Here is a 20,581-nt window from a genome sequence, read left to right on the forward strand (position 1 = left end):
TACGGTATCCCTCCACAAACTTTTTCATGTACACGGTCCGGCCACCTTGGTTGCAGTAACACATGGCGCCCTCTGACTCAGCCACCCCTTGGCAACTGCCTCCGTAGTCGCCAATCACAAGGTTGTCGACCATATAACGGCGTTGGTTGAACAGAGAAGCCAAAAACGTATTAATGTCCTTAAGCCACTCGCGGTTGTTCAAAGCCTGTGAAAGTATCTCGCCCGCTATCCACCCTGCAACCATCATCTCGCCCGCAATATCATCGTCGGGGAAGTTCTTGCGAAGACTACTGCTTTCCGGCAAAAAATTCTCCATGTAGCTCCGCATCACCCCCTGAAAGCGCTGGATAGCGGCGTAATGAATATCCTCCGCCAGCGGGTTCGTCCCCGTCGCGATCACCTGCCCAGACACAAACTTAATACCACCAGCCACAGCAGAACGCCACGTTTCGACAGTGATGTCCTGCACCGCCGAGGGAACAAGCAGGTAAGCGCCAGCGGTGCGATTGTCCGTCAACATCCTCTGAATGAATTTCGCGGTGTCTTTTATCGGTGATCCAAACACAATCACGGCCTGCGGCATAGTATTCGCAAACGCTTCCCACGCAGCGTCGAACACTGAGTTTTCGGCCTCATGAGTCAAGGAGCTCTTCACAGCGAAGACACCGCTCAAATTGTAGCCAAAACGCGTCATCACTTTTTTCGTTTCGTCGTACTCCTCATCACCGAAAGAAACATCCTCTAGATACATGAAGCCCAGCCGACGCACCCGTAGTTGGGCCAAGGCGTAGCGGATCAGTGCAAAAAGCTCGGCCAATGGATCAGCACGCACAAAGTATAGATGTTCGTTCCACTGCCGTACCAACGTCGACCCGGTAAATGGGGCAAATGAAACAATTTTTCGATTCGTAATGACGGGCAAATAGTAATGCAAGGTCGTATCACCAATGACATTAGCAAGAATAAAAATGCTAGGATCAGCATTCAAAGCTTCTTCAATGGCCTTACCGGATTCAGCCATCGTGGTCGATTTATTGATGAGGGTCACACGTACATTCTCCCCAACAATGTAATTACGTGACCATAATGCCGCAACAAATCCGTGGTGAAGTGATTCCGTAATGTATGCGGGAATTGGGAGATCCGTCACATTGAGGGTTAAAACCTTTACTTCAATCTCGGGGCATGCAGCCTGCCCAACTCCGCTCTGCGGGAGAAGAAGCAGCAGCAAAACGAGGTAGAGCGCATACGTGGAAAGTCGCCACCCCAAAAGTGGGATGCCACCACAACAGCCCGTTTCCTTATGCAAACCCGGCCCTTGCCGCGCCGCCGCCATCATCACCGCCCATCCCGTGACCATATTCGCCGCCCAATTATTACCGTGCTGCGTAGCCTGTTGTCTTCCTACAACATGGGGAGGAAAAAGAAAAAAAATAGAAGGGAAGCAAGGCGAGAGGAATAACACACACAATAGAGGGAGATGCGGTTCAATGGGATCGGGGTTGGCGACAGTGACGCACGTCAATGCTCTGCTACGCATTCTTCACGCCTCCATGGAAACACTCCGCCCACTCGTCCACATTGCGGCCAGAAGTTAGTCACAAAAGACAAAAGCAACGGCACCAATTCAACAGAACGGTGGAATTCACATCAGTGGAGCTGGAACACTCTTCCCAAAGCTGAAGACAAAACAACAGAAGAGGCAGGGTAACATCCCATTTTATCTCACCGTAATGCTTCTGGCTATACACACACGCACAAAAACAAAAACAAAAACAACAAAACAACAACAAAACACGGCTTCTGAGCCTAAATGGCAAACCTTTAAAAACGAGGCGCTTCGGTGGGATCTGCAGAATCGCTGGACCCTGCAGTAAGGTGAAAAATCCAAAGAAACGGTGGCTGTCCAAAAGCAAAAAATAGATTTGAACGCCTTCCTTCAATTAATTCAAGCACCAAATGTCGGTAAGAGAGGCCCACAAAAAAATAAATAAATAAAGAAATAAATAAGCCATGGAGAGAATGTGTATAGGTTGGGTGGGCTCCCTCCTTTTCATGGGTTTCCAATAAAATTTCCTGAAATGTATGTGCATAAATTGACAAGACACGCTTCAGTGCAAACGCACAATCGATTTCCGACGTTTCCAATACCAAAATGAGAGGTCTGTGCTCCTCGTCGCTGCGCTTCTATTAATAGGAGAGAGCGAGGCCACCAAACAACCCCTCATTGCCCAGGAGGCAGGCCCACGAGAGAGTGGAATAGAGTCGACGCAAAGTAACTTATAAATGCGGCACCCTTCCCATGACAGCATTCACCTGGATGCCGTGTGGGAGATGTGTGTTCTTACCAAAAATGGCCTCGAGATGGAAAGAGGGCACACACAAAAAAAGAAAAAAAAAGGTCAGCACTGATGCGCCCAGTACCATCAAAGATAAACAGAGAAGTATCCCCCCACAAAGTGGATTGATGGTCAGTAAGCATTTCCGTTGCTCAAAATACAAATAAATAAATAAAATGGGAAGTAGCCAGGTCTCCTATTACGGCCGCATGCAACAAACAGGTTTCGAGATCCTTCCAGTACCATTATTGTCACAACGCATCCCAAAATCTTTTAGAAACCCCGCCATCGCACAAAAAGAAAATAGGAGCCAAGGCCAGCGTGATGCGGATGCGAGGAAGATTCCGCTTCTCATTTTCATTTTCCGTCTCGGTGCGCAGCAAATTCACAGATCGAGTTCAAACACACAAAGTACTGGGAAATTGAGTGACGATGCGGACTCTCCAATGCCATGTCGCAAAAAAAAAAAAGTAAGAAAATTGCAGTCAATCAAACACGGCCTGCAGACAAAAACCGTTCCGGGATCAAACACCTAACCCCTTTGAGGATCATTCAGAAGAGTCGATCGAAAACATCAATATAGCCGAATTCCCCGCCAGCCACTCAAACGCAGTAGAAGAATTAAGTGTAGGCGCCCTCGCAATAAGTATTGCGTGTCCCCCGCGTTCATAACCCAGAAACCTTTCGCCCCTCTGTGCCCGTTTTTTTATTGCTCTTGTCTTCTCGAAAGGGTTTGGCGGCCGCTCCGGCCAGCCGCCGGAGAGAGGGCTTTGGCGGGGGGCGCGGGAAGCACACCACCGTCGCGCGCTTCCCGGACCAGCGCGGCGGCCCGGCATCCCGCCGCCGCCAAGAATCGTTAAAACGACAGGCCGATAAGCCAATTAATCAATAAATAAAATGGAATAATCTTCTGGGCAGCTGGCCGGATCCTGAAAACCTATGGAAACCAAACAAGTTAGGGAAAAAAGGTTCGTTAGTTAATTGCTTCAATGTTTTCTTTTTATTCAATATATATAGAATTCTGTGGACCACCAGCATGGTCCTTTGTCCTCAGTTAGGGTTTGAATATTGTTACTTACAAAGTGGCAGACTTTGGGGTCCTCCAGCCACAAGACCCCGCCGCGTGGTGGGAATCAAGGGGGTTAGGGTGGGATGGCAAAATAAAAACAAATATTATCCGGCCTCTATCGGCTCCCCGCCCCTACAAAGTGGCGTCCTTCCCAAAAGATTCATACGGTAGAGAGTATCATAAAGAATGCATTCATTTATCAGGATATAAACATACATTAATTAAGTTAGCCGGCTCTCCCACGATCATTCTTTTCACAAGCTCCTATAAAAATGAGGGGGCGTCCGCCACAAAGAGCCGCGTCGCGTCTGCGAGGGACTTCCTTCCTTCTCCCCGCGGAAGGGCGCGGTTGGGGGCGGAAACTTTCCAGCTCGAGAATAAAACGCGCCCACCATTTCGTGTGGCACATCTCCGATTACCCGGCGCCCACGCCATCCTTTTGCCTAATCGCCTGCAGAGCAGCAACGGGGTAGCTGCAGGGTTGCCTCTTCGCACCGGTCGCATTGGCCGGGTTTTAAGATGTCCGGCCGTCACCGCGGCATGCCGTGCGGCGGCGGGTTGTGTTTTTCCATCTTTTGTTTTTGTTCCTTTTTCTGGTGTGATAGGTTGTTGGATGTGGGTAAAAATTGTTTTTAGCACACTGCTGTTTTATAGTGGGATTTGGTGTTCGTTGTTTGTTTTTTTGAGTATTTTTTCGGCTTTTATGGTAGTGAGTTGCGTTGATGAGTTTTTGTTTTTGAAATCTTATTGTTATTTTTTTTTTTTGCTCGTATGAAAATTAAACAGTGAAATTAGTATTCGTGTAAAGAGTAATCGACTAACGGTGTTTTTTTTTTTTGAATTTTTGGTGTTTGACGTTTTTTTTTTATTTTTGATGTTGTTTCTTTTCTCTTTTTTTGTCGTTTTGGCGGGATTTTCCCATTCTTAGAATTTAAGTGAATCATCTATTTCATGTTTTTTTTCTTATCCATTGTTTTGCTTTTTTTGGCTTCGTGTGGCGCCAGTGGTTTACTCCCACTGGACGTGATTCCCGAACGCCTTAATCGCGGGGAGTTTTTTTGTTCACCCGTTGGTGAAGACGGTGGTAACCTTTTCGACGAGGAATATTTTAATAAGACTCCGGCAACATTTCGGCAGCTTGTGGATCATTCGAAAAATGGAGGCTCTACGTTTGATCAACGCTATTGGGTGGATTATTCAGCGTGGAATAAGAGTGAATTGGCCATGCTTTATATCCGAATCGGATCTGGAGATTTTACTTCTCCCAGAGGATATCCTGGAATTTACGGGCATGAACGAAATATGTTGCTTTTTACTTTGGAGGGTCGATACTATGGAAAAAGTCTTCCGTTTCCTTTGACGGAGACAGAAAAACTGAAAAAGTACCTCAATGTGGATATTGCCTTGGAGGACATACGTGGTTTTCAGAAGTTTGTTGAGGAAAAGCTCCTTCAGAAAAAGCTTCGTTGGCTTATAGTGGGAGGGAGCTATGCTGGCGCTTTAGCTGTGTGGTTCAAGGCAAAATATCCAACAGCCGCTTTGGCTGTTTGGAGCAGCAGTGCGATTGTTGAAGCTCAGTTTGATTTCTATGGTTTTGATGGGCGTGTCAAGTCTGCAATTTCACCGGAATGCGTCCGCGAAATTTATGCTGTACAATCATTGTTTTCTGAGTTGTGGGAAAATGAAACCGCTCGGGTGAGTTTTTTGAACCGATTTAATATTCCACACTATTTTGACAAATCTGGTATATTGTACATGATGGCCGATGCTGTGGCAGGTGCGGTTCAGTATGGAAAAAAATGGAAAATGTGTGATCTGATTACGCAGAAAAATGATATGGATATAATGGGGCGTTTTTTTTATATGATTAACCTTATTTATGGACAATCATTTACTACCAGTTGTATTTACAGTACGGAATGCTTGTCGAACAGCACAATGTCAAATCAATGGGTAGGCACGGGATATGCATGGTTTTATCAATCCTGCAGCGAACTGGCATTTTTTCAGGTAGGCTATTATAATGGTCTTCGATCTCTTGAATTGAATACGGAGTACTTTGTGAATCAATGTCGTTCGGCTTTTGGAGACTCCGTTTTTCCAGATGTCTTTCGCTTCAATGTTAAATGGGGAGGTAAATACCCTAAAGCCTCAAATGTGGTTGCAACACATGGATCGTCCGATCCATGGATTGACTCTGGAGTCACGACAACAAATGGGCCTGGCTATCGAGTTCTTATTGCGAACTGTGCGGACTGTGGGCGGTCTGGCGATCTTGCGACTCCACGACCAACGGATTCAGAAGCATTACAATTACAGAGAGATGAATTGGCCTTATTGTTGGATACTTGGATGACAAGTGAACGCGTCTCCTATAAATTTGTCCTCGGCGGCAGCTTTATCAGCCAGGCCTTGCTGGAGAAGGAGAAATTGATGAAAGCCATTCAGAGCGATCTTCATGATTTTTTTGATCACAGTGCTGAAATCCATGACTTTGAATTTGATCGTACAAGTGAAAAACTGACCATTACCTTTGTTTTCTATGCAAATCGTATGAATAAAGAGCGTATATCTTCTTTCTCACGCAATATACGGAAGAATTCCTCTTTTCTCTTGGCTACAAAAAAAACACTTTCTCATTTTAGGGTTGAAGATGAGGCTTTGGTTATTGCTTTTGAACAGATTTCAACACCAATTATTGATGAAAATCCGATGAATGAAAATGAAGTGATATACCTTTTGCGCTATATGGGATTTTTTTTACTGTTTCTAATTTCATTTGCTGTGATTGCATGTAAATACCGCATTCAGAAAAACAAAAACAAACAAACAATTCTTATTCCATAATGTAAAGGTATAGCATATGTGTTTTCTTTTTATTGAAAATGTGCTCTGTGGCAAAATGGATATGCGTCCCAGTCAATTTATTCTTAGGAACTTATAATGGCGATATCGAGCGATAGAAATTAGTGTTGCTTTCATTTTTCAATTTTTTTTTTTTTTTTTTTTTTTTTTTTTTTTTCATTCTCTCTCTCTCCCATCTTTTGTTGTTGTTGTTGGCTTTTTAAAAGGCATATCTAGGAGCTGGTAAAGGCTTGATGATGGCCCTTTTAGTGAGAATGGCCTCCACTCAGGACGGATTGCGACTTGGATGATTTGGATTGGGCTTGGCCTTTTTCTGAGGCATTCTGCGTGGCCAGATTTGAAGAAGTTAGCTCTTGCTCTCATAATTTCTATAGTAAATTTTGGAGGAAAATTTTTTGTTTTCGCCTTTATTTTTTCGATATGAGCTGCGCAAACCACTAGTTTAATTTTTGATGGGATTTTGAGGATATATACATGTACGTAATTTAAGGAAATTGCTGATTTTCTATTATTATTATTATTATTATTATTATTATTATTATTATTATTATTATTATTATTGTTATTATTATTATTATTATTATTATTATTATTATTATTATTATTATTATTATTATTTTCATATATATATATTGGTAACGGTTGTAGCTACGCTTATTTTATTTTAATTTCACTTTCTACTCAAATGGATATCCATATTTCTATGTGTCTTTTTGTAAATGAATGAGAATAAATCATCGTAGGACCATTTGAATTGCTTTTTCTATGGTTAATAACAACGTAATCCTTCAATAACTTACATGATGTGCCTACATTGGATTTTATATTTCACGGCACTGATGAAAACTTTACTGATAATTATGAGCTGATTGCTGGGCTGAGCCGTGTATTAAGCTTTTTTAAATATTTTTGTTTCTACCTTTTACTATTGGTTGTTTAATTACGAGTGTAAACTGCTTTTTAGCGTTCCTTTACAATGGAGCAGCCTGAGCATGTGTTGTATCCGAGTGAGGAGATGATGGTGCGCTTAATAGAGGAGCAACTTTGGTGTGGCTACGAAGGCATTGAATCATCGGTTGGACTTCATTTGGATGACGAAAATGCCACGTATTTGCGTGAATCTTTGTTTCCCACTCTCATTCCGGCACTTCACGATTTAGTTAGGCGTGAACAGCATCGAATATCAGAACCATTAGCATTCCAAGAGCGATTCCAAGCAACAGGAAACACCCATCCAGTGACATGGCTAGCACAGTACCTTCTTCGTAACAATACACATCACAGTACTAATCTTCGCAGTCATCCATATGTGTTGGTTAACAATGAGGTACTTAGAAAGCAAAAGGAAACTATAAAAGTAAGGGACTTTCGAGATATTTAGTCTGTCTACAATGTCTTTTTTTTTTTTTTTAAACTGCACAACTGTGGACGTACTTTGCTGTTTTCCAAAAGGAGGAGATAAAAAAAAAAAAAAAAATGGAGAGAAGCAGTTGCTTTTGCGGAAAATGTGGTGTGTATGTACGCATTTGTCATATATTTTTGCGACGTAAATTCTGAGTAGTCAAATAAAAAAGAATACTTGTGAAAACAACACAAAACAACATGAATGCGTGAGGATTGATCTTTACACGTGATGCCATCTTTTTTTTTTACCAATGTGTATGAAATTTTGACAGGAAGAAAAAAGACGGGCATTGCGTTTCAGTTTTGAAGGTTATTGTTTTTCACCTTTTCTTTATCCATTCTGCTTGGTAGTTGGAAAGTCCTTTATGGAGTTGGACTTGGATGCGGTATCACAGGTACTGGAGAGGTTTTTGGGCACGTCCTCTTCTCAACGGGGTTCTCTGCCAGCTTCAAAAGTGAAGGCAAGTAAACGCACACCCTCCCAGCCTCACGGTGGGCCTCACGGAGATTCTTTCCACAGGGACGATGGAAAACGGGAGCTAAAGGCGGGCACAGAGACGAATCAGGAAAATTTTATTGAGAAGGATTGCGGGACACAAGAAATGTTGTTTTTGCCACGAGAGAAAAAGCAACGACAAAAACAACAGGAGCAACACTGCAAACACCATAAACCTTCCACAAATTTTGTTATTTCCTCTAATCAAGTTCTCTGCAGGGTTGTTGAAGCAAGTGGTCTTGGTGCCTCTGCTGTTTTGCTTAGTACCGCCACCACTGGCAAACGTCGAGAGGACAGAGCTTGGACGAGCAACCTCAACCAAAATCCACATCCTTTTGTTGTCTTGAAGTCATTATCCAAGAACTATTTACGTAAGGAAATTTTTTCTCACGTGACGCCAACGACGAATTCCACAGCCACTCGTATCGAGCGTGTAAGGGATATTGCGTTATCCATTGTATTTGACGATGTCGTTGATGCTGCGGGAGAAGCAGAGTCACCGATTGAGCGCCTTGTCGTATCGTGCTCTAACCACCCACGCACAGGCTACGTTAGCGTCCTTCGTGTGAAGGAAATTGAAGGATTTTTCATTCGTGCGGTGATTCCAGGCTCCTTAATGGGACCGTTTATGAAATTGACATTGTTTCCCAGAGATGCAATTCGAGTAAAAGTTTTGCGTGTGAGAGCGATAGAATTGGCCTTTGCAGATAGTTGGACAGAGCGTCGTATTATTGAGGAACCTCTCAGTTTCTTGTCCGAAGAAGAAAACGAGGAAGAAGCGAGGCCTATGGACCCCATATCATTTCCACAGGAGGTGCATGAGAGAGAAAAAGTGGGGGAAGATTATCCCGGTAGCGTTCCAACACCACAGTCAGTGAAGGACCTGGTGGAAATGGTGGAATCTTCGTTGGCATCTTCTACGGTTCCTATTTCTTCCGTTGAGACTGCACTGGGAGATGGCGAAAGTGTTTTGGATGCATATGATTTGCAGAAACAGTTTGAACGCACGAAATCGGTGAAATTAGCTCCTGTATTGCAAGCGACAAGGGAAAAAGCGGGGGCAAGCGAAATGCAGCCTCAGAATGGGGCTCGAGGGGCATACAACATGGCTCCAATTAAATCTTCTGATTTCAAGGCAATGAATTCTCGTGTTGGCAGTGTAAAAGGAAGCAATGAAATACTCCCCGTGGCGAGTAATACTTTTCTGGCGCACGATTTGGGTCTTATACGTCGTAATAAAAATTCTGAAGAACGTAAAACAGCGCCCCATTTCGTTTCAATCGGCGAAGGTGACTGTACCGCGTCGAAAGCACATTGTACTGAAACTGAAATTGGCAGGAAAAATATGTCGAAGGCTTTGATTGCGTGGAGTATTAAGCGACGGCTTCTCCAGGACAAAAAGATCATGAGTTCCCTACAAGCGGAAAGGGATACTCCATATGATGTGGCTTCTTTTGATTTTGTCGGCCAGCAGGAGATACGAGGGACTCATAAAATTAAATTCGACAGCCAAAGCCATGGTGTATTTGGATCACAGGAGTCTGTGCAGGCGCGTTGCACGTGGGATGCAGTAATTCACCGGAGCCGTCAGGATGCACTGTGGGAATTAATGACAAATTCAAAAACTTTTATTGTGACAATTGCGCGTACATCCGATGAAGTTGTTGCCTCCCTTTCTCAGTCCTGTGCTTTACAGATGCTTTTCATATTGTTTTGTGAAGCCCAAGGTTCGGCATCTTCGTCAGTTGATTGCTTTAACCTCATGATAACAATTGCTCACGCCGAACGTCGACGCGGTCGTGAGACAGAACTTATTTTTCGAACGAAGGATGGGTTTGCCTGCTTGTTGCATCCGCACCGCGATTCGGATATGAAAAGGCAATGGTTAATGGTTTCTGTGCAGAATCACCCAGATTCTGTGAACGATTGGCTGTTAGAATCACTAGATCTTTATGAAAAAAATGGAGGCTTACAGAAGTTTCAGGAACTACGGTCCGAGAATTCCATTACGCCATTTAACGCCACGGAGGGACGGATTCCCTTGTGCAAAACAGCAGTGCTGCATTCTGTTGTTGATTTTGCATGTCTGTTTGAATTGTTGTTGCCTACACTGAGGGCTTGGCTGACCGTATGTGACCTCCGCTACTATGGTGATATACATCCTCTTTTGCACCCCTTTATCGATGAGTGTGGTGTCATCCACCCCACGAATTGGTTTCAATGTGTCCTGCATGGGACAGTACGGTCCGTGCTGTTGTCTTTGCCGAACGCGGAGTGTGGTGCAACAAGTTGTGACGATCCGCGTGGGATGCTGTCCACGGCGCGGAGAAGACTTGCATGTATAACGCTTCGTAGACATGTGTTTTTTTCTGCGGTTTGGCAGCCAAATCTTCACGCCGTGAAGGTTGTGCTATCAAATGAACATGTGCTTCATCACATAGAGTTGCTAGACGGTGTGTTGCTGGATCGCCATGGCTTGGCGGTGACTGAATTTCTTTCGCCTGACTCGCTAAGCAAAATAGAACTTCTTGACGAGGACAGCACCCAGAATAGATGCAGATTTTCACGTGGCACATGTGCCACCGCTGGAGGTTCGGTGGCGGCCGCGGCGGGATTCTCTGGCAACACCGACACAACAAGTTCCCTAGCTTTTCAGGTTTTGAGTACCGCCCTTCAGCGATCGTGGGTGGTAGTGGGAATGGCGCTTTCTTTGAGGATATCGTTTGACGAAGATGCATTCATGGACACGGTACTTCGCTGGGCGTATGCCTTACCCCGGACCATTGTTCTGTTCTACATGGACTACCCACCTGGGCAGGAGCCATCAATTCATCTTTCCACGGGGTTTCTTGAGGCCTTTGCCCCCGTGACTGGACTGAAGAACGCAATAGAGGGTGTTTCCGCTAACCCATAGAAAAGAGCGAAAATGTAAAGCTAAGGGCCGTGGATGGAACACGGGCATCTTTTGGCAAAGATTTATCCATCCATCTGTGTGTTTTTGGGATTCACTTTTCTTCTTGACTTACAACGTCTTCATCTGTTCCAATATATATATATGGGCACTTTTTTCTCTCTCTCTTTTTGTATATATAATACCTCTTTTGTTTTTTTGTGATGCAGTGGCAATAGAAATTTTGATCTATTTCCTGCACTAGTGCATGTTGTGTCTTTTCTGGTGGTGGTGGTGGTGGTATGTCAATATGAGAAATGAACAGTACGTTAAATAAGTCACCTGTAATTTGCATTCTTATGTCTATATATATATATATATATATATATATATATTGTACTACTTGCTATTTTTTTCTTTTTGCCTTTTGTAAAGTGTGATTCCTCTATTTTTTTTCCCCATCAGATAAGCTATTATTACAATAATAATAATAATAACAATAATAATAATAATAATAATAAAAGAGGCGACGGAAATAACGGGGAGTTAAAGGGGCTGAGCAGCGAAGGGTAGTAAAATTACTGGCTCACGCAATAGGAGTTCCACCTATACACATAATTATAAGAGAGGGAGAAAAAGATTGAGCCCTTTTGAGCTCGCTTAATTATTATTTACTGACTTCTTTCTTTTCATCGCTTCTACGTAACGTGGAGGGAGATGGACCGGGCACACATTCTACGCCTCCTCGACAACTTGAGGTCCGCAGACAACACCTTGCGCAAATCGGCAGAGGCGGAGTATGAGTCAATTATTCAGGGAAACAGTGTGTGGATGATGTGCAATCTGTCGGAGCTATGTGCCGTCACGGACAGCGCACCAACCATGCAGATGGGTCTGGTTTTGCTGAAAAAGCTCTTCAGCAGCAAGCACAACTGTTTCGACGTCTCAGATGCACAGACGCAGCAGGCCGTGAAAGGATTGATGTCGCAGGTGCTTGGGAAGGCGGCTTTTGGCCCACAGCGGGGTTTGGCCGCAGCATGCGTGAGCGCCCTCGTCGTCAAGATGCATGCATTAGGTCAGGAATGGGGGGAACTTTGGCAGAGCGTGTTTCAGATCCTTGAAAACGCGGAATCTGATCATCAGCTCAAGACCATTTGCTGCGAGATCATCGCCACGACTGGTCCTTCCATGGCGAGCTACTTTGAGTCCCATACCGGCAGGTTGGTGACTGGAATTAGAAATTGTCTGGCAGATCCTTCTGTAGAGGCAAGAAAGAGCGCCTTTGATGCCCTTGTCAATGTTGCCATGTGCAGATCCATACCAGATTTTGCCCAATTGGTTCCCTTGATGCTACAAGTTGTACAGGACTCTCTCAATGCATCCAACTGGGACGATGCGGAGCAGTTGACTGGAAAACTCGCCGATGGTGTCGCACATGCCCCTGGACTTTTTGCGGGTCACACATCAGCGGTTCTGCATGGATTGATGGAAGTGGCGTCAGCGCCGTCAGTCGCTTCAGGTGCACGTCACATGGCAATTGAGACTTTACTGACATACTGCGAGAGTGAACCAAAGACGGTGCGCAAGGTGCCAAACTTCTCCACCTCATTCCTTCAGCTTCTGTTTGAGTATACACTCAATCCAGTAATGCCAGATGACTGGGACATCAAGGGCGTTAATCTTGATGATGACCTCGAGGAGGATGATGATGACACTGTTGGGAGCAGTGGTATTGATCGACTGGCATCGTCCCTTGGCGGACGAAAGCTTGAGACAGTGGCTCAACAATTGTTTGTTGAAAACATTCACTCTTCCGATTGGAAGCGGCGAAATGCGGCACTTCTTCTTATTACTTATCTCGCAGAAGGAATGACGACCGTTCTTGAAAAACATCTTGAGCAAATTGTCCAAATGGTAATCCCTGCTGTTCGGGATGAAGTGAAGTATGTCCGTGCTAGCGCTCTGGATTGTCTCACACAGATGTCCAGTGACTTTGCACCAAAAATGCAGGAACAGCTTTGTCATTCTGTTGTTCCAGTTGTTATGGGGTGCCTCGGAGACAGTGTACCAGCCGTTGCGACGCGTGCAGCCCGTTGCCTGGATTCTTTCTTTGACCAATGCGAAGAGAGTGAAAATGAGGATGATACGGTTTTCATCAAGCAGTTTGAAAATTACATTGAGGGTCTGTGTGTTTCCCTTGTGACTCTCCTGAAGCAGACATCACACAAGTTTGTGCGCGAGGACTGTCTTGGCGCGCTTTCTTCCGTCATATCCACCTGCAAGGGCTTACTGAAGCCGTTTGTCAGCCACCTTGTTCCCGTGTTTCAGGAGGTTTTGGCAATGCCGGAAACCCCAGAGACGATCATGATGAAATGCAAGGCTATCGAATGCACGACGCTCTTGGCCTGTGGTGTGGGCAGGGAAAGCTTCGCTCCGTATGCCCATGAAATGTGCAACTACCTGCGCGACCTGTTGAACCATTTGGCAAGAGGATCAAAGGAGGACGACATGCGTCTGCGTTACGTTCTTCGGGGATGGACCTGTATGACGGATTGTCTCCGGGAAGAAGTGACCCCTTACCTGGCCATTGTGATGCCAGTGCTTATTTCCATGATGAATGTGGAGTGTGACACGGAAGTGGAGAATGCAGAGGTTGGCGATGATGAGGAGGATGAGGAAGAAAAAGATGTGACAACAATGCGAGTTGTGGTTCCTGGTGTGGGTGTTAGGAAGATCAAGATGCATACGGGTCTCATTGAGGAAAAGGACCTTGCAGCCAGTGTTGTCAGTGCCATGCTTTCCTATGTTGGCAAGCAATTGAAACCCCATTTGCCCCAAATTACGGAGTCCGCCGTCAAGCTGCTGAGTTTCCAGTCAGATTCCTCCATCCGCGAGAGCGGTGCGTTGATTATAGATGGTGTGATGGATGCATACGAGACGGCGGAGAGGGCACAAGTTGCTGTTAGCGTGATGTCCCCACTACTTAACCAGTTTGCAGAAGAGGATGACTTGGAGGCATCTAGCGCCATGTCGGTGGTGATTAGCCGTTGTATTGATGATGCACCCACGCTTGTGTCAATAGAGACGGTGGATTCCATTAGCGAGAAGATACTTGGGGTTTTGCGGCGCGCGATGGAGAGCCGCACAGAGAGCTTGCAATCTCAACAGGAGGAGAACGACGATGACGAGTTGGACAAACTGAAAGAGGAAGAAGAAGAGGCGGAAGCCCTCATACGCGATACATGCGATCTTCTTGACAAGATGCTTGAGCGTGCTGGCGCCGTTTTCGCCCCTGTTTTTAATAACAAGTTTATCCCTGTTCTGCAGCGGATGCTCCAAGGGAATGAAAAGGAATTTATGGTGGCCCGCGGTCTAGCGTTGCTGTGCAGTTTAGTGGAGCACGCACCCGATCACGTGGCTGGTTTAATTTCCACGATTGTCCAGAGCGTCATTAACTTTGCTCAGCGGCACGAGGATGCCGATGTACTGCAATCGTCATTCTATCTAATGAACCTTTTGCTTCAGTACTTTGAGCGGCACGAATACCCTGCTATTCGGCAGTTTGTTCAGCAGGTTTATGGAATCTTCAGTCGTTACATGGCTGTTGCGCATAAGGAGGAATATGAGGATACCACTTGCAACGCGATTAGCATGGCGGTGACGCTCCTCTCACTGTACTATCAACTTCTGCCGGAGCATGAACTTGCGCAGAGCCTTGATTGCGTCGTGAATTCCCTTCCCGCTGGCGGAGACAAGACGGAGGCGTGCCGGGTGCATGAACGTGTGATGATGTGGGTTGTGCAGAGACACTCACTGCTGCAGGGAAACGAGGCGCGGGTGAAGGCAATTGTTGCGCGACTCAAGTCAGCAAAGGAGGATGTCACGAACGAGTCTACGCGGGCCCAACTTGCTCACATGTAGTCTGCTAATGGATGGTGGAGAGAAAGTCCAGGCGCCAGGCGCGCGATCGTTAGAGGAGGACTCGGTGTGGGTGACGAAAGAGAAAACGAATGGAGGAAGAATAAGAGACATACCTAAAAGCTCACGAGCAGCGAAGGACAGGGGGCCTGCTAGAGGATGGTGGAGGGGCCAGGGTTGAAAGGGAAGAACGCGTGATGAGGAGGACCTTTTGTGAGTGTCATCCTCCGCTTTTGCTACCGTTAGTGTTGTTGTGGGCTTTAAATCTTTTTCTCCCCTCGCCATTTTTTTCCCCTGCTTCCGCGGTTTTTCTTTTGGCTGTCGTCTGCACCCAAGCACCCCGCGGAGCATGAAGAAACGTCGCGGCCCCTCCTGCGCACAACACCGCGAAAGTAATTACTGTAATAATGAGCGTGTGAAAACAATACAAACACAAAACAACAACAACAACAACAACCGAAAAAAAAATAATATTAAAGGCAAAAACGTAAGAAAAAACAAAAACAACCAAATTTGAGAAAAGGAAAAGCGTGCCCTCAATGGATTTGAAGTGATAGAGAAAGAAAGAGAAAAGACTGAGTGAGGGTGCATAGGCGGAATCTCTCCGCAAACAAGCGCTTAAATACACATACATACACTTGGGTTTAATACTATTATGAGGGGCATGAAATGCCCCGATTCAATAATTTTAATCGGAACCACAGTTGTAAAAAAGTGGGGTGGGGACGCGCACGTGGAGGGGAAAAGAAAGGGAACAGTAGCAGCATGACGGCGCGTTGGTGCCATCCTACGGATAACTCGACAGTAATGGAAAAAAGGAACCATATATATATATATATATATATAAACTGATTAGATTTAATTGATGTATTTCTCGCGTTTTTGCTCGTCACAGCGGAAGGGCGAAGAGCAGGAATTGGGGAGTTAAGACCATGAGATACAAGCTGCCCAACTTCTTGGTGGTCGTACTTATTTGCTTTTTTTGCTGTGTTCCCGTTTTTATTTTATTGCTTTTATAAACTGCTCCGGATTTGCGTGTCTTTGCAAATGATAGGGGAGGATTGCTGCCCAACTCTTTCTTTGTGCCCTTCCTTTTTGTGTTGCTTTTTTCTCTGGAGGGGGTTGCTCTGACACGCAGCGTGTGCCAGTATTTCTCCCATAGTGACTGCAGCTCTGGTACTTTGTGCTTATGGTGCTGTTTATGTTCGTGTGGGAAGAGGAATACACAATTGCCACAGAAAAAGAGAGGTAGAAGAGGCGATAGTCGAAAAGGAGAAGTAAAGGGAAAAGAATTCAACGAGCCCTTAAAGAAAAATTAGGATAAGCTTGGGATTTCCTTGAATCAACAATGGGAGGCAGCTCCAGCCGGGAAATGATGAACCCATACGCGGTGAACACCCCGCTCATTGGTGTTTGCTTTACATCGTTGCTATTCAATAGTGTTCAGGGTGGAACTCTTCGATCTTCAAACGTGTATAACAATTTTATTCTGATTTATATGCTTGGCTTCTCTACAGGTTGCTCGACGGTCCTTCAACAGCCGATATGGGGAGCGAAGCTTGGGCTTCTAGCCTCCTTCATCTTTACATTTGGCCCAAATGTGCGGCTACTGTACACACAACGACTCTTTCCAGACTACGTGCGCTACGGCATAGGCGGGGCGTACATGACGTATCATGCGCTGCAGTGGTATCGCGAGGCAACATACTTTGAGGATGCCATGGAAGATGACAAGAACAAATAGGAAGGAAGAGTTTTTCTGTTGTTTTATTTGTTGCTGTTTGTGCGATCTTGACACAGACAGGAGAGAGAAAAAAAAAAAAAAAAAAAAAAAGGAGGGGAAGGGGTTAAATGGGTGGTGTGGACTGCCTCATTTGTACCCAGGTATCGGGAATGATGCTTTGACTTTGATTTTTTTTTTCCATATCTTTATTCTGTCCCAACTTTTTTGCTTTGCTTGGACCACTTTTATTTTTATTTTTATTTTTTTATTGTTGCTGTTTAAAAAAAAAAAAAACGTGCCGCGACTGCGTTGTTGTGCGAATTTCACTGGGGATATGTGGGAGTGTGTAGTTAGAGGGTTTGAAAAGGCGGGTGGGAGAAGAGAAAAGAATAGGCATCTTTTTGCAGAATTCAATGGCGTCTGCGCATTCGACGAGCGTCTTCTTTACGAGTGTTCCTTTATTTGTGGAGGCGCGCAGCCTTCGCAAGCATTTTGAGAGCGTTGGCCACGTCACTGACTTTCGCCTTTTGGGTCCGACACCAGGAAGGGACTTTCGTTACGGCTTTGCCGATTACTTGGATTTTGCCAGTGCAGAGGAGGCCATCAAACGCCTCGATGGCACCTCATTTGGCGAGCGCAAGATGAAAGTCACTTCAGCGGCCAACTCACGGTCTAGGAAGCGTAATCGTCATTATACACATACAAATGAGCCGCCGGTGCGTGGCGGAATGGTATTTCCACGCGGCTATGTTGATCCCTTACTGGGCCGCGATGACACCAGTGTCCTGGAATGCCTGCAGCGTATGCCTGTCGCGGATGCTTACGAGGCAGTAGAGCAACTCCGCGTCTTGGTGTTAGAACGGAAAGATGAGGCGCGGAAGCTGCTTGATAGTTGTCCAGCGCTCCGACTGGCTGTAGTGATGATTTTGCAGCATGCAGGACGGCTGCCGTATGGTCCACTTCCACTGGATGCGGTTCGGCACACGGAGGCTCGTCCAGTGAGCGCGACGCCCACAGCTGTGGAGGAGGAAACAACGCAGAAGAAGGCTGATCATACGGAGGAAGAACGTGACGAGGTGATTGAAATTCTGACGAAGCTAAGTGAGGAGGACGTGGAGCGTATTGTCACTATGAGTGATGAGGATCTTGACCGCATTCCTGACCTTGCACAGAGAGAGCAGATTTCAGTGCTGCGGGCTCGTTTATTGGATATGGCAGGCGACCTTGAATGAGAGGTGACTGTGCATTCTTCTCTCTGTATATGTGTGTTTCGCTCCTGTTTGTTTGTACTTCATCGCCACTGAAAGTTATTGCATCTGTTGTTCTCTTTGATGCCGCATTGGTTTTGTGGATTTTTTCTTTTTTTTTACTTTTGATTTCCGTTTGTGTTTATGGACGTCTTTCTTTTTCTTGCTGCACACGGGCGTCTATGGGCGTAGCTGCCGTCGGCCAACAAAATTTATTATTATTTTTTCTACTGTTCTCCTGTTTCTTTGCACCTCTGAAGGCTTGGGAATTGGCCGTATCCAGCTCGGCGAGGAGCTGTGCTTTTCCCCCTTCACTGCTTCTTGCTATCGCTTGAAGGGACTTGGTCCGAGCAAAGGGTCCTACAGCGGACAGCCGGTTTGTGCACTTTGCTAAGCGTCGTCGTACTCTCGAGGTGAACGAGGGGAAGTTCCCTTTTGTTGAATACCGACGTTGGAGGTGGGAGCGAGAGTGACGGGGGAATCTACAGGGCGGAAAACAAAGGAAGCGATAGAAGGGTGGGAACGAGGGCAACGACAGGGCAAAAATGAGCCAGGCAGCGTACTGCGTGAAATTTTATGACTCCTCGGATGACGAGCATAATCTGCAGGTTGCGCAGGTGGAGCCGGTGTTTGAAGAAACGCAATCTTTGCCTGAAGAATCCCCAGGAACAGATAATCGCGAGCAGCAACAACAACCCTCATGGCTGAGAAGAGCCATTGGTGGTACCGTGACCTTTGTCACATCTTCCCTGTCGCCTCAGTTGGGTGCGCCTGCCGGGGGACAACTTGACATTGCGAAGAGCTCACTGAGTGCGTCGACTGGCAGCGATGACTGGAGGTACAGGGAACATCGCAGATTACCCTTCCATGAGGAGTCGCCATCGCAGAGTGATTCGCTTTTTTTATCTGAGGATATTGCTGTTGACCTGTGTGAGGTTATTCTCCAGTATAGGCGTACTCCAAATGATGTATACAAGCGCATCATCCTTGCAGCACTTGAGTTTGGTGAAGTTCAAATCAACGGTGATGTCCTTCGCGCGGCGGCTGGCAACCGTGAACTTATTGAAATGTTGTTGCGCTCAGGGAGAGTAAATGTCGATGATCGTGATGTGCAGGAGGTCATTCAGGAGGAGATCAATTCTGTGTTGCTGGCCGATGAATTGCAGCGGGGTCGTATTTATTCAGACAGAATTGGGTACTTGACGTTGTTGTGCCGCGTCCCTAGCGCAACACTTACGAAGGAGCAAGCGCGGCAGTGCCGTCAGGGTGGCTTTGAATTTGCAAAGTTGCTTTACGAGAATCCACACGTCTTGCGAAATATTTTACCACCCAGTTGGATTTTGGCGCGTATATTAGATTTATGCTTTTTTTTGGGCATGCTCATTACGTGGTTGGGGTTGGCTGCAATTGTATTGAATCTTGTATCTGTCGCCTGGCTTGCCTCCATTTGGTTTGGCAGGAGCCATTCCTCGTTTGGGTACTGGACAATTCTTTGCTATGTTGCAGGATATGTGGGGAGCATTGTTGTGGTGATGATCTCCGAGGAAGGGAGAATCCGCGACTACGACGATCGCCTCTGGGATTATCCAGATAACTCCTTGAAGGTTGTCCCTTGCATCCCAATTTTTGAGATTGCCCTCATGTATGTGACATTACGTTATGAACTGCGGCGAGACAAGGCAAAGTACTTGGTAATACGACATGACTTGTACAATGGCTTTTCAAATTTATTGATTATCAATACCTTTTTATTTGCCACACCGCAATTGCTTCTTCAGTATTATCTTAGCACGTTGTATGACCCAATGACTAAAAAGCTTTCCGCCTATAAACTCCTCTTGTCTGTAAACTACACATTGTATGGGATGTCCATGAGTCTCTTCATGTGCAATGTCTTTTTTCAGTACTCATGCAATAGTTTCGGGTTTGCCGTGATGGCTGTGAAACAAGCAATTATGCTCCCTATCAACATCACCACTCGCGTTCTTATCATCACGGCGATTTTTTACCTGGAGTGTAATATTATTGGCTCTGTGATGTCACTCACTGAAATTGATGCGTGCTCGCGAGGAACAATTTTTTTCACTAGCATTGCGGTGGCACTGACCGTGCTAGAGACTATCGGATTGGTCATATTGATTACTTTTGAGCTGACGAGGCACATCTGGGCTGTATGCGTGCCTCTTATTTTGTTGCCAGTGATACTTAGCATATATGGGTCTGTTGGGATTGGTAGAAAAGATGCGGAAGTTTGCAGGCTGTTGGCCCTTTCCACTTCCATTAACCCTCCTTTTGTTTATGTGGCGTTTGTGTTCCTCTGCGCCACATTTTTTGCCTGGTCGGGTTTTGCGCTTTACGGCAAGCTGACTGGCAAGCATTTGTACCTGCGCTTGGACTCTCATTTCTATTGGTCATGGAGACGATAACTGGCAGCATGGCCTCACATCTTGTTCTCAAGAGAAGAAATGGGATGTGGGCATGCATTTATTCTGCGACTGTATGCTTGTTTTTTTTTTCAAACCAAAGCAATGCAAGGCGTCTTTTCTTTGAAGTTCATATTGCGGTTGTGTGCACTTCGCAAATATACATACATCTTTTTTTTTTTTTTTGCTTGCGGTGTTATTTCCAAT

General features: G+C 45.6%; 8 protein-coding genes across 8 annotated transcripts, besides 20 other annotated features; 7 read left to right on the forward strand and 1 right to left on the reverse strand.

Moving 5' to 3' along the window:
- Positions 1–1,540, reverse strand: Tc00.1047053506425.5 (receptor-type adenylate cyclase, putative; the record flags this gene model as incomplete). Its single annotated transcript, XM_810367.1, has 1 exon — positions 1–1,540. A coding segment is annotated over one exon (1,540 nt), but the record flags the coding sequence as incomplete, so codon positions are not given.
- Positions 1–2,809: a sequence feature (areas not merged during assembly with more than two copies in the genome that could not be assigned to a particular haplotype).
- Positions 1,758–1,795: a microsatellite.
- Positions 1,981–2,010: a microsatellite.
- Positions 2,810–4,365: a sequence feature (haploid, non-Esmeraldo-like haplotype).
- Positions 3,241–3,674: a mobile genetic element.
- Positions 4,235–4,314: a sequence feature (T-rich).
- Positions 4,360–6,255, forward strand: Tc00.1047053506425.10 (serine carboxypeptidase S28, putative; the record flags this gene model as incomplete). Its single annotated transcript, XM_810350.1, has 1 exon — positions 4,360–6,255. One exon carries the CDS (start codon positions 4,360–4,362, stop codon positions 6,253–6,255), a length of 1,896 nt encoding a protein of 631 aa, XP_815443.1.
- Positions 4,366–12,627: a sequence feature (heterozygous, non-Esmeraldo-like haplotype).
- Positions 6,398–6,430: a microsatellite.
- Positions 6,780–6,891: a microsatellite.
- Tc00.1047053506425.20 (uncharacterized protein) lies at positions 7,250–7,654 on the forward strand (the record flags this gene model as incomplete). Its single annotated transcript, XM_810351.1, has 1 exon — positions 7,250–7,654. The coding sequence occupies one exon, from the start codon at positions 7,250–7,252 to the stop codon at positions 7,652–7,654; it is 405 nt and encodes a 134-aa protein (XP_815444.1).
- Tc00.1047053506425.30 (hypothetical protein, conserved) lies at positions 8,043–11,087 on the forward strand (the record flags this gene model as incomplete). The annotated part of the gene is made up of 1 exon (XM_810352.1): positions 8,043–11,087. The coding sequence occupies one exon, from the start codon at positions 8,043–8,045 to the stop codon at positions 11,085–11,087; it is 3,045 nt and encodes a 1,014-aa protein (XP_815445.1).
- Positions 11,428–11,458: a microsatellite.
- Positions 11,544–11,584: a microsatellite.
- Positions 11,781–14,984, forward strand: Tc00.1047053506425.40 (hypothetical protein, conserved; the record flags this gene model as incomplete). Its single annotated transcript, XM_810353.1, has 1 exon — positions 11,781–14,984. One exon carries the CDS (start codon positions 11,781–11,783, stop codon positions 14,982–14,984), a length of 3,204 nt encoding a protein of 1,067 aa, XP_815446.1.
- Positions 12,628–15,583: a sequence feature (areas merged during assembly that could not be assigned to a particular haplotype. This can correspond to areas where the two haplotypes were merged or to regions with more than two copies in the genome that were merged during assembly.).
- Positions 15,410–15,488: a sequence feature (A-rich).
- Positions 15,584–16,546: a sequence feature (areas merged during assembly that could not be assigned to a particular haplotype. This can correspond to areas where the two haplotypes were merged or to regions with more than two copies in the genome that were merged during assembly.).
- Positions 15,805–15,827: a microsatellite.
- On the forward strand, positions 16,330–16,725 carry Tc00.1047053506425.50 (hypothetical protein, conserved; the record flags this gene model as incomplete). The annotated part of the gene is made up of 1 exon (XM_810354.1): positions 16,330–16,725. One exon carries the CDS (start codon positions 16,330–16,332, stop codon positions 16,723–16,725), a length of 396 nt encoding a protein of 131 aa, XP_815447.1.
- Positions 16,547–18,819: a sequence feature (areas merged during assembly that could not be assigned to a particular haplotype. This can correspond to areas where the two haplotypes were merged or to regions with more than two copies in the genome that were merged during assembly.).
- Positions 16,793–16,815: a microsatellite.
- Positions 16,948–16,969: a microsatellite.
- Tc00.1047053506425.60 (hypothetical protein, conserved) lies at positions 17,118–17,936 on the forward strand (the record flags this gene model as incomplete). The annotated part of the gene is made up of 1 exon (XM_810355.1): positions 17,118–17,936. One exon carries the CDS (start codon positions 17,118–17,120, stop codon positions 17,934–17,936), a length of 819 nt encoding a protein of 272 aa, XP_815448.1.
- On the forward strand, positions 18,497–20,377 carry Tc00.1047053506425.70 (hypothetical protein, conserved; the record flags this gene model as incomplete). The annotated part of the gene is made up of 1 exon (XM_810356.1): positions 18,497–20,377. The coding sequence occupies one exon, from the start codon at positions 18,497–18,499 to the stop codon at positions 20,375–20,377; it is 1,881 nt and encodes a 626-aa protein (XP_815449.1).
- Positions 18,820–18,973: a sequence feature (areas merged during assembly that could not be assigned to a particular haplotype. This can correspond to areas where the two haplotypes were merged or to regions with more than two copies in the genome that were merged during assembly.).
- Positions 18,974–20,581: part of a sequence feature (heterozygous, non-Esmeraldo-like haplotype) that runs on past the window's edge.

The sequence above is a fragment of the Trypanosoma cruzi genome, genomic scaffold, assembly GCF_000209065.1.
Source record: "Trypanosoma cruzi strain CL Brener 1047053516833 genomic scaffold, whole genome shotgun sequence".
Classification (NCBI taxonomy): Eukaryota; Euglenozoa; class Kinetoplastea; order Trypanosomatida; family Trypanosomatidae; genus Trypanosoma; species Trypanosoma cruzi.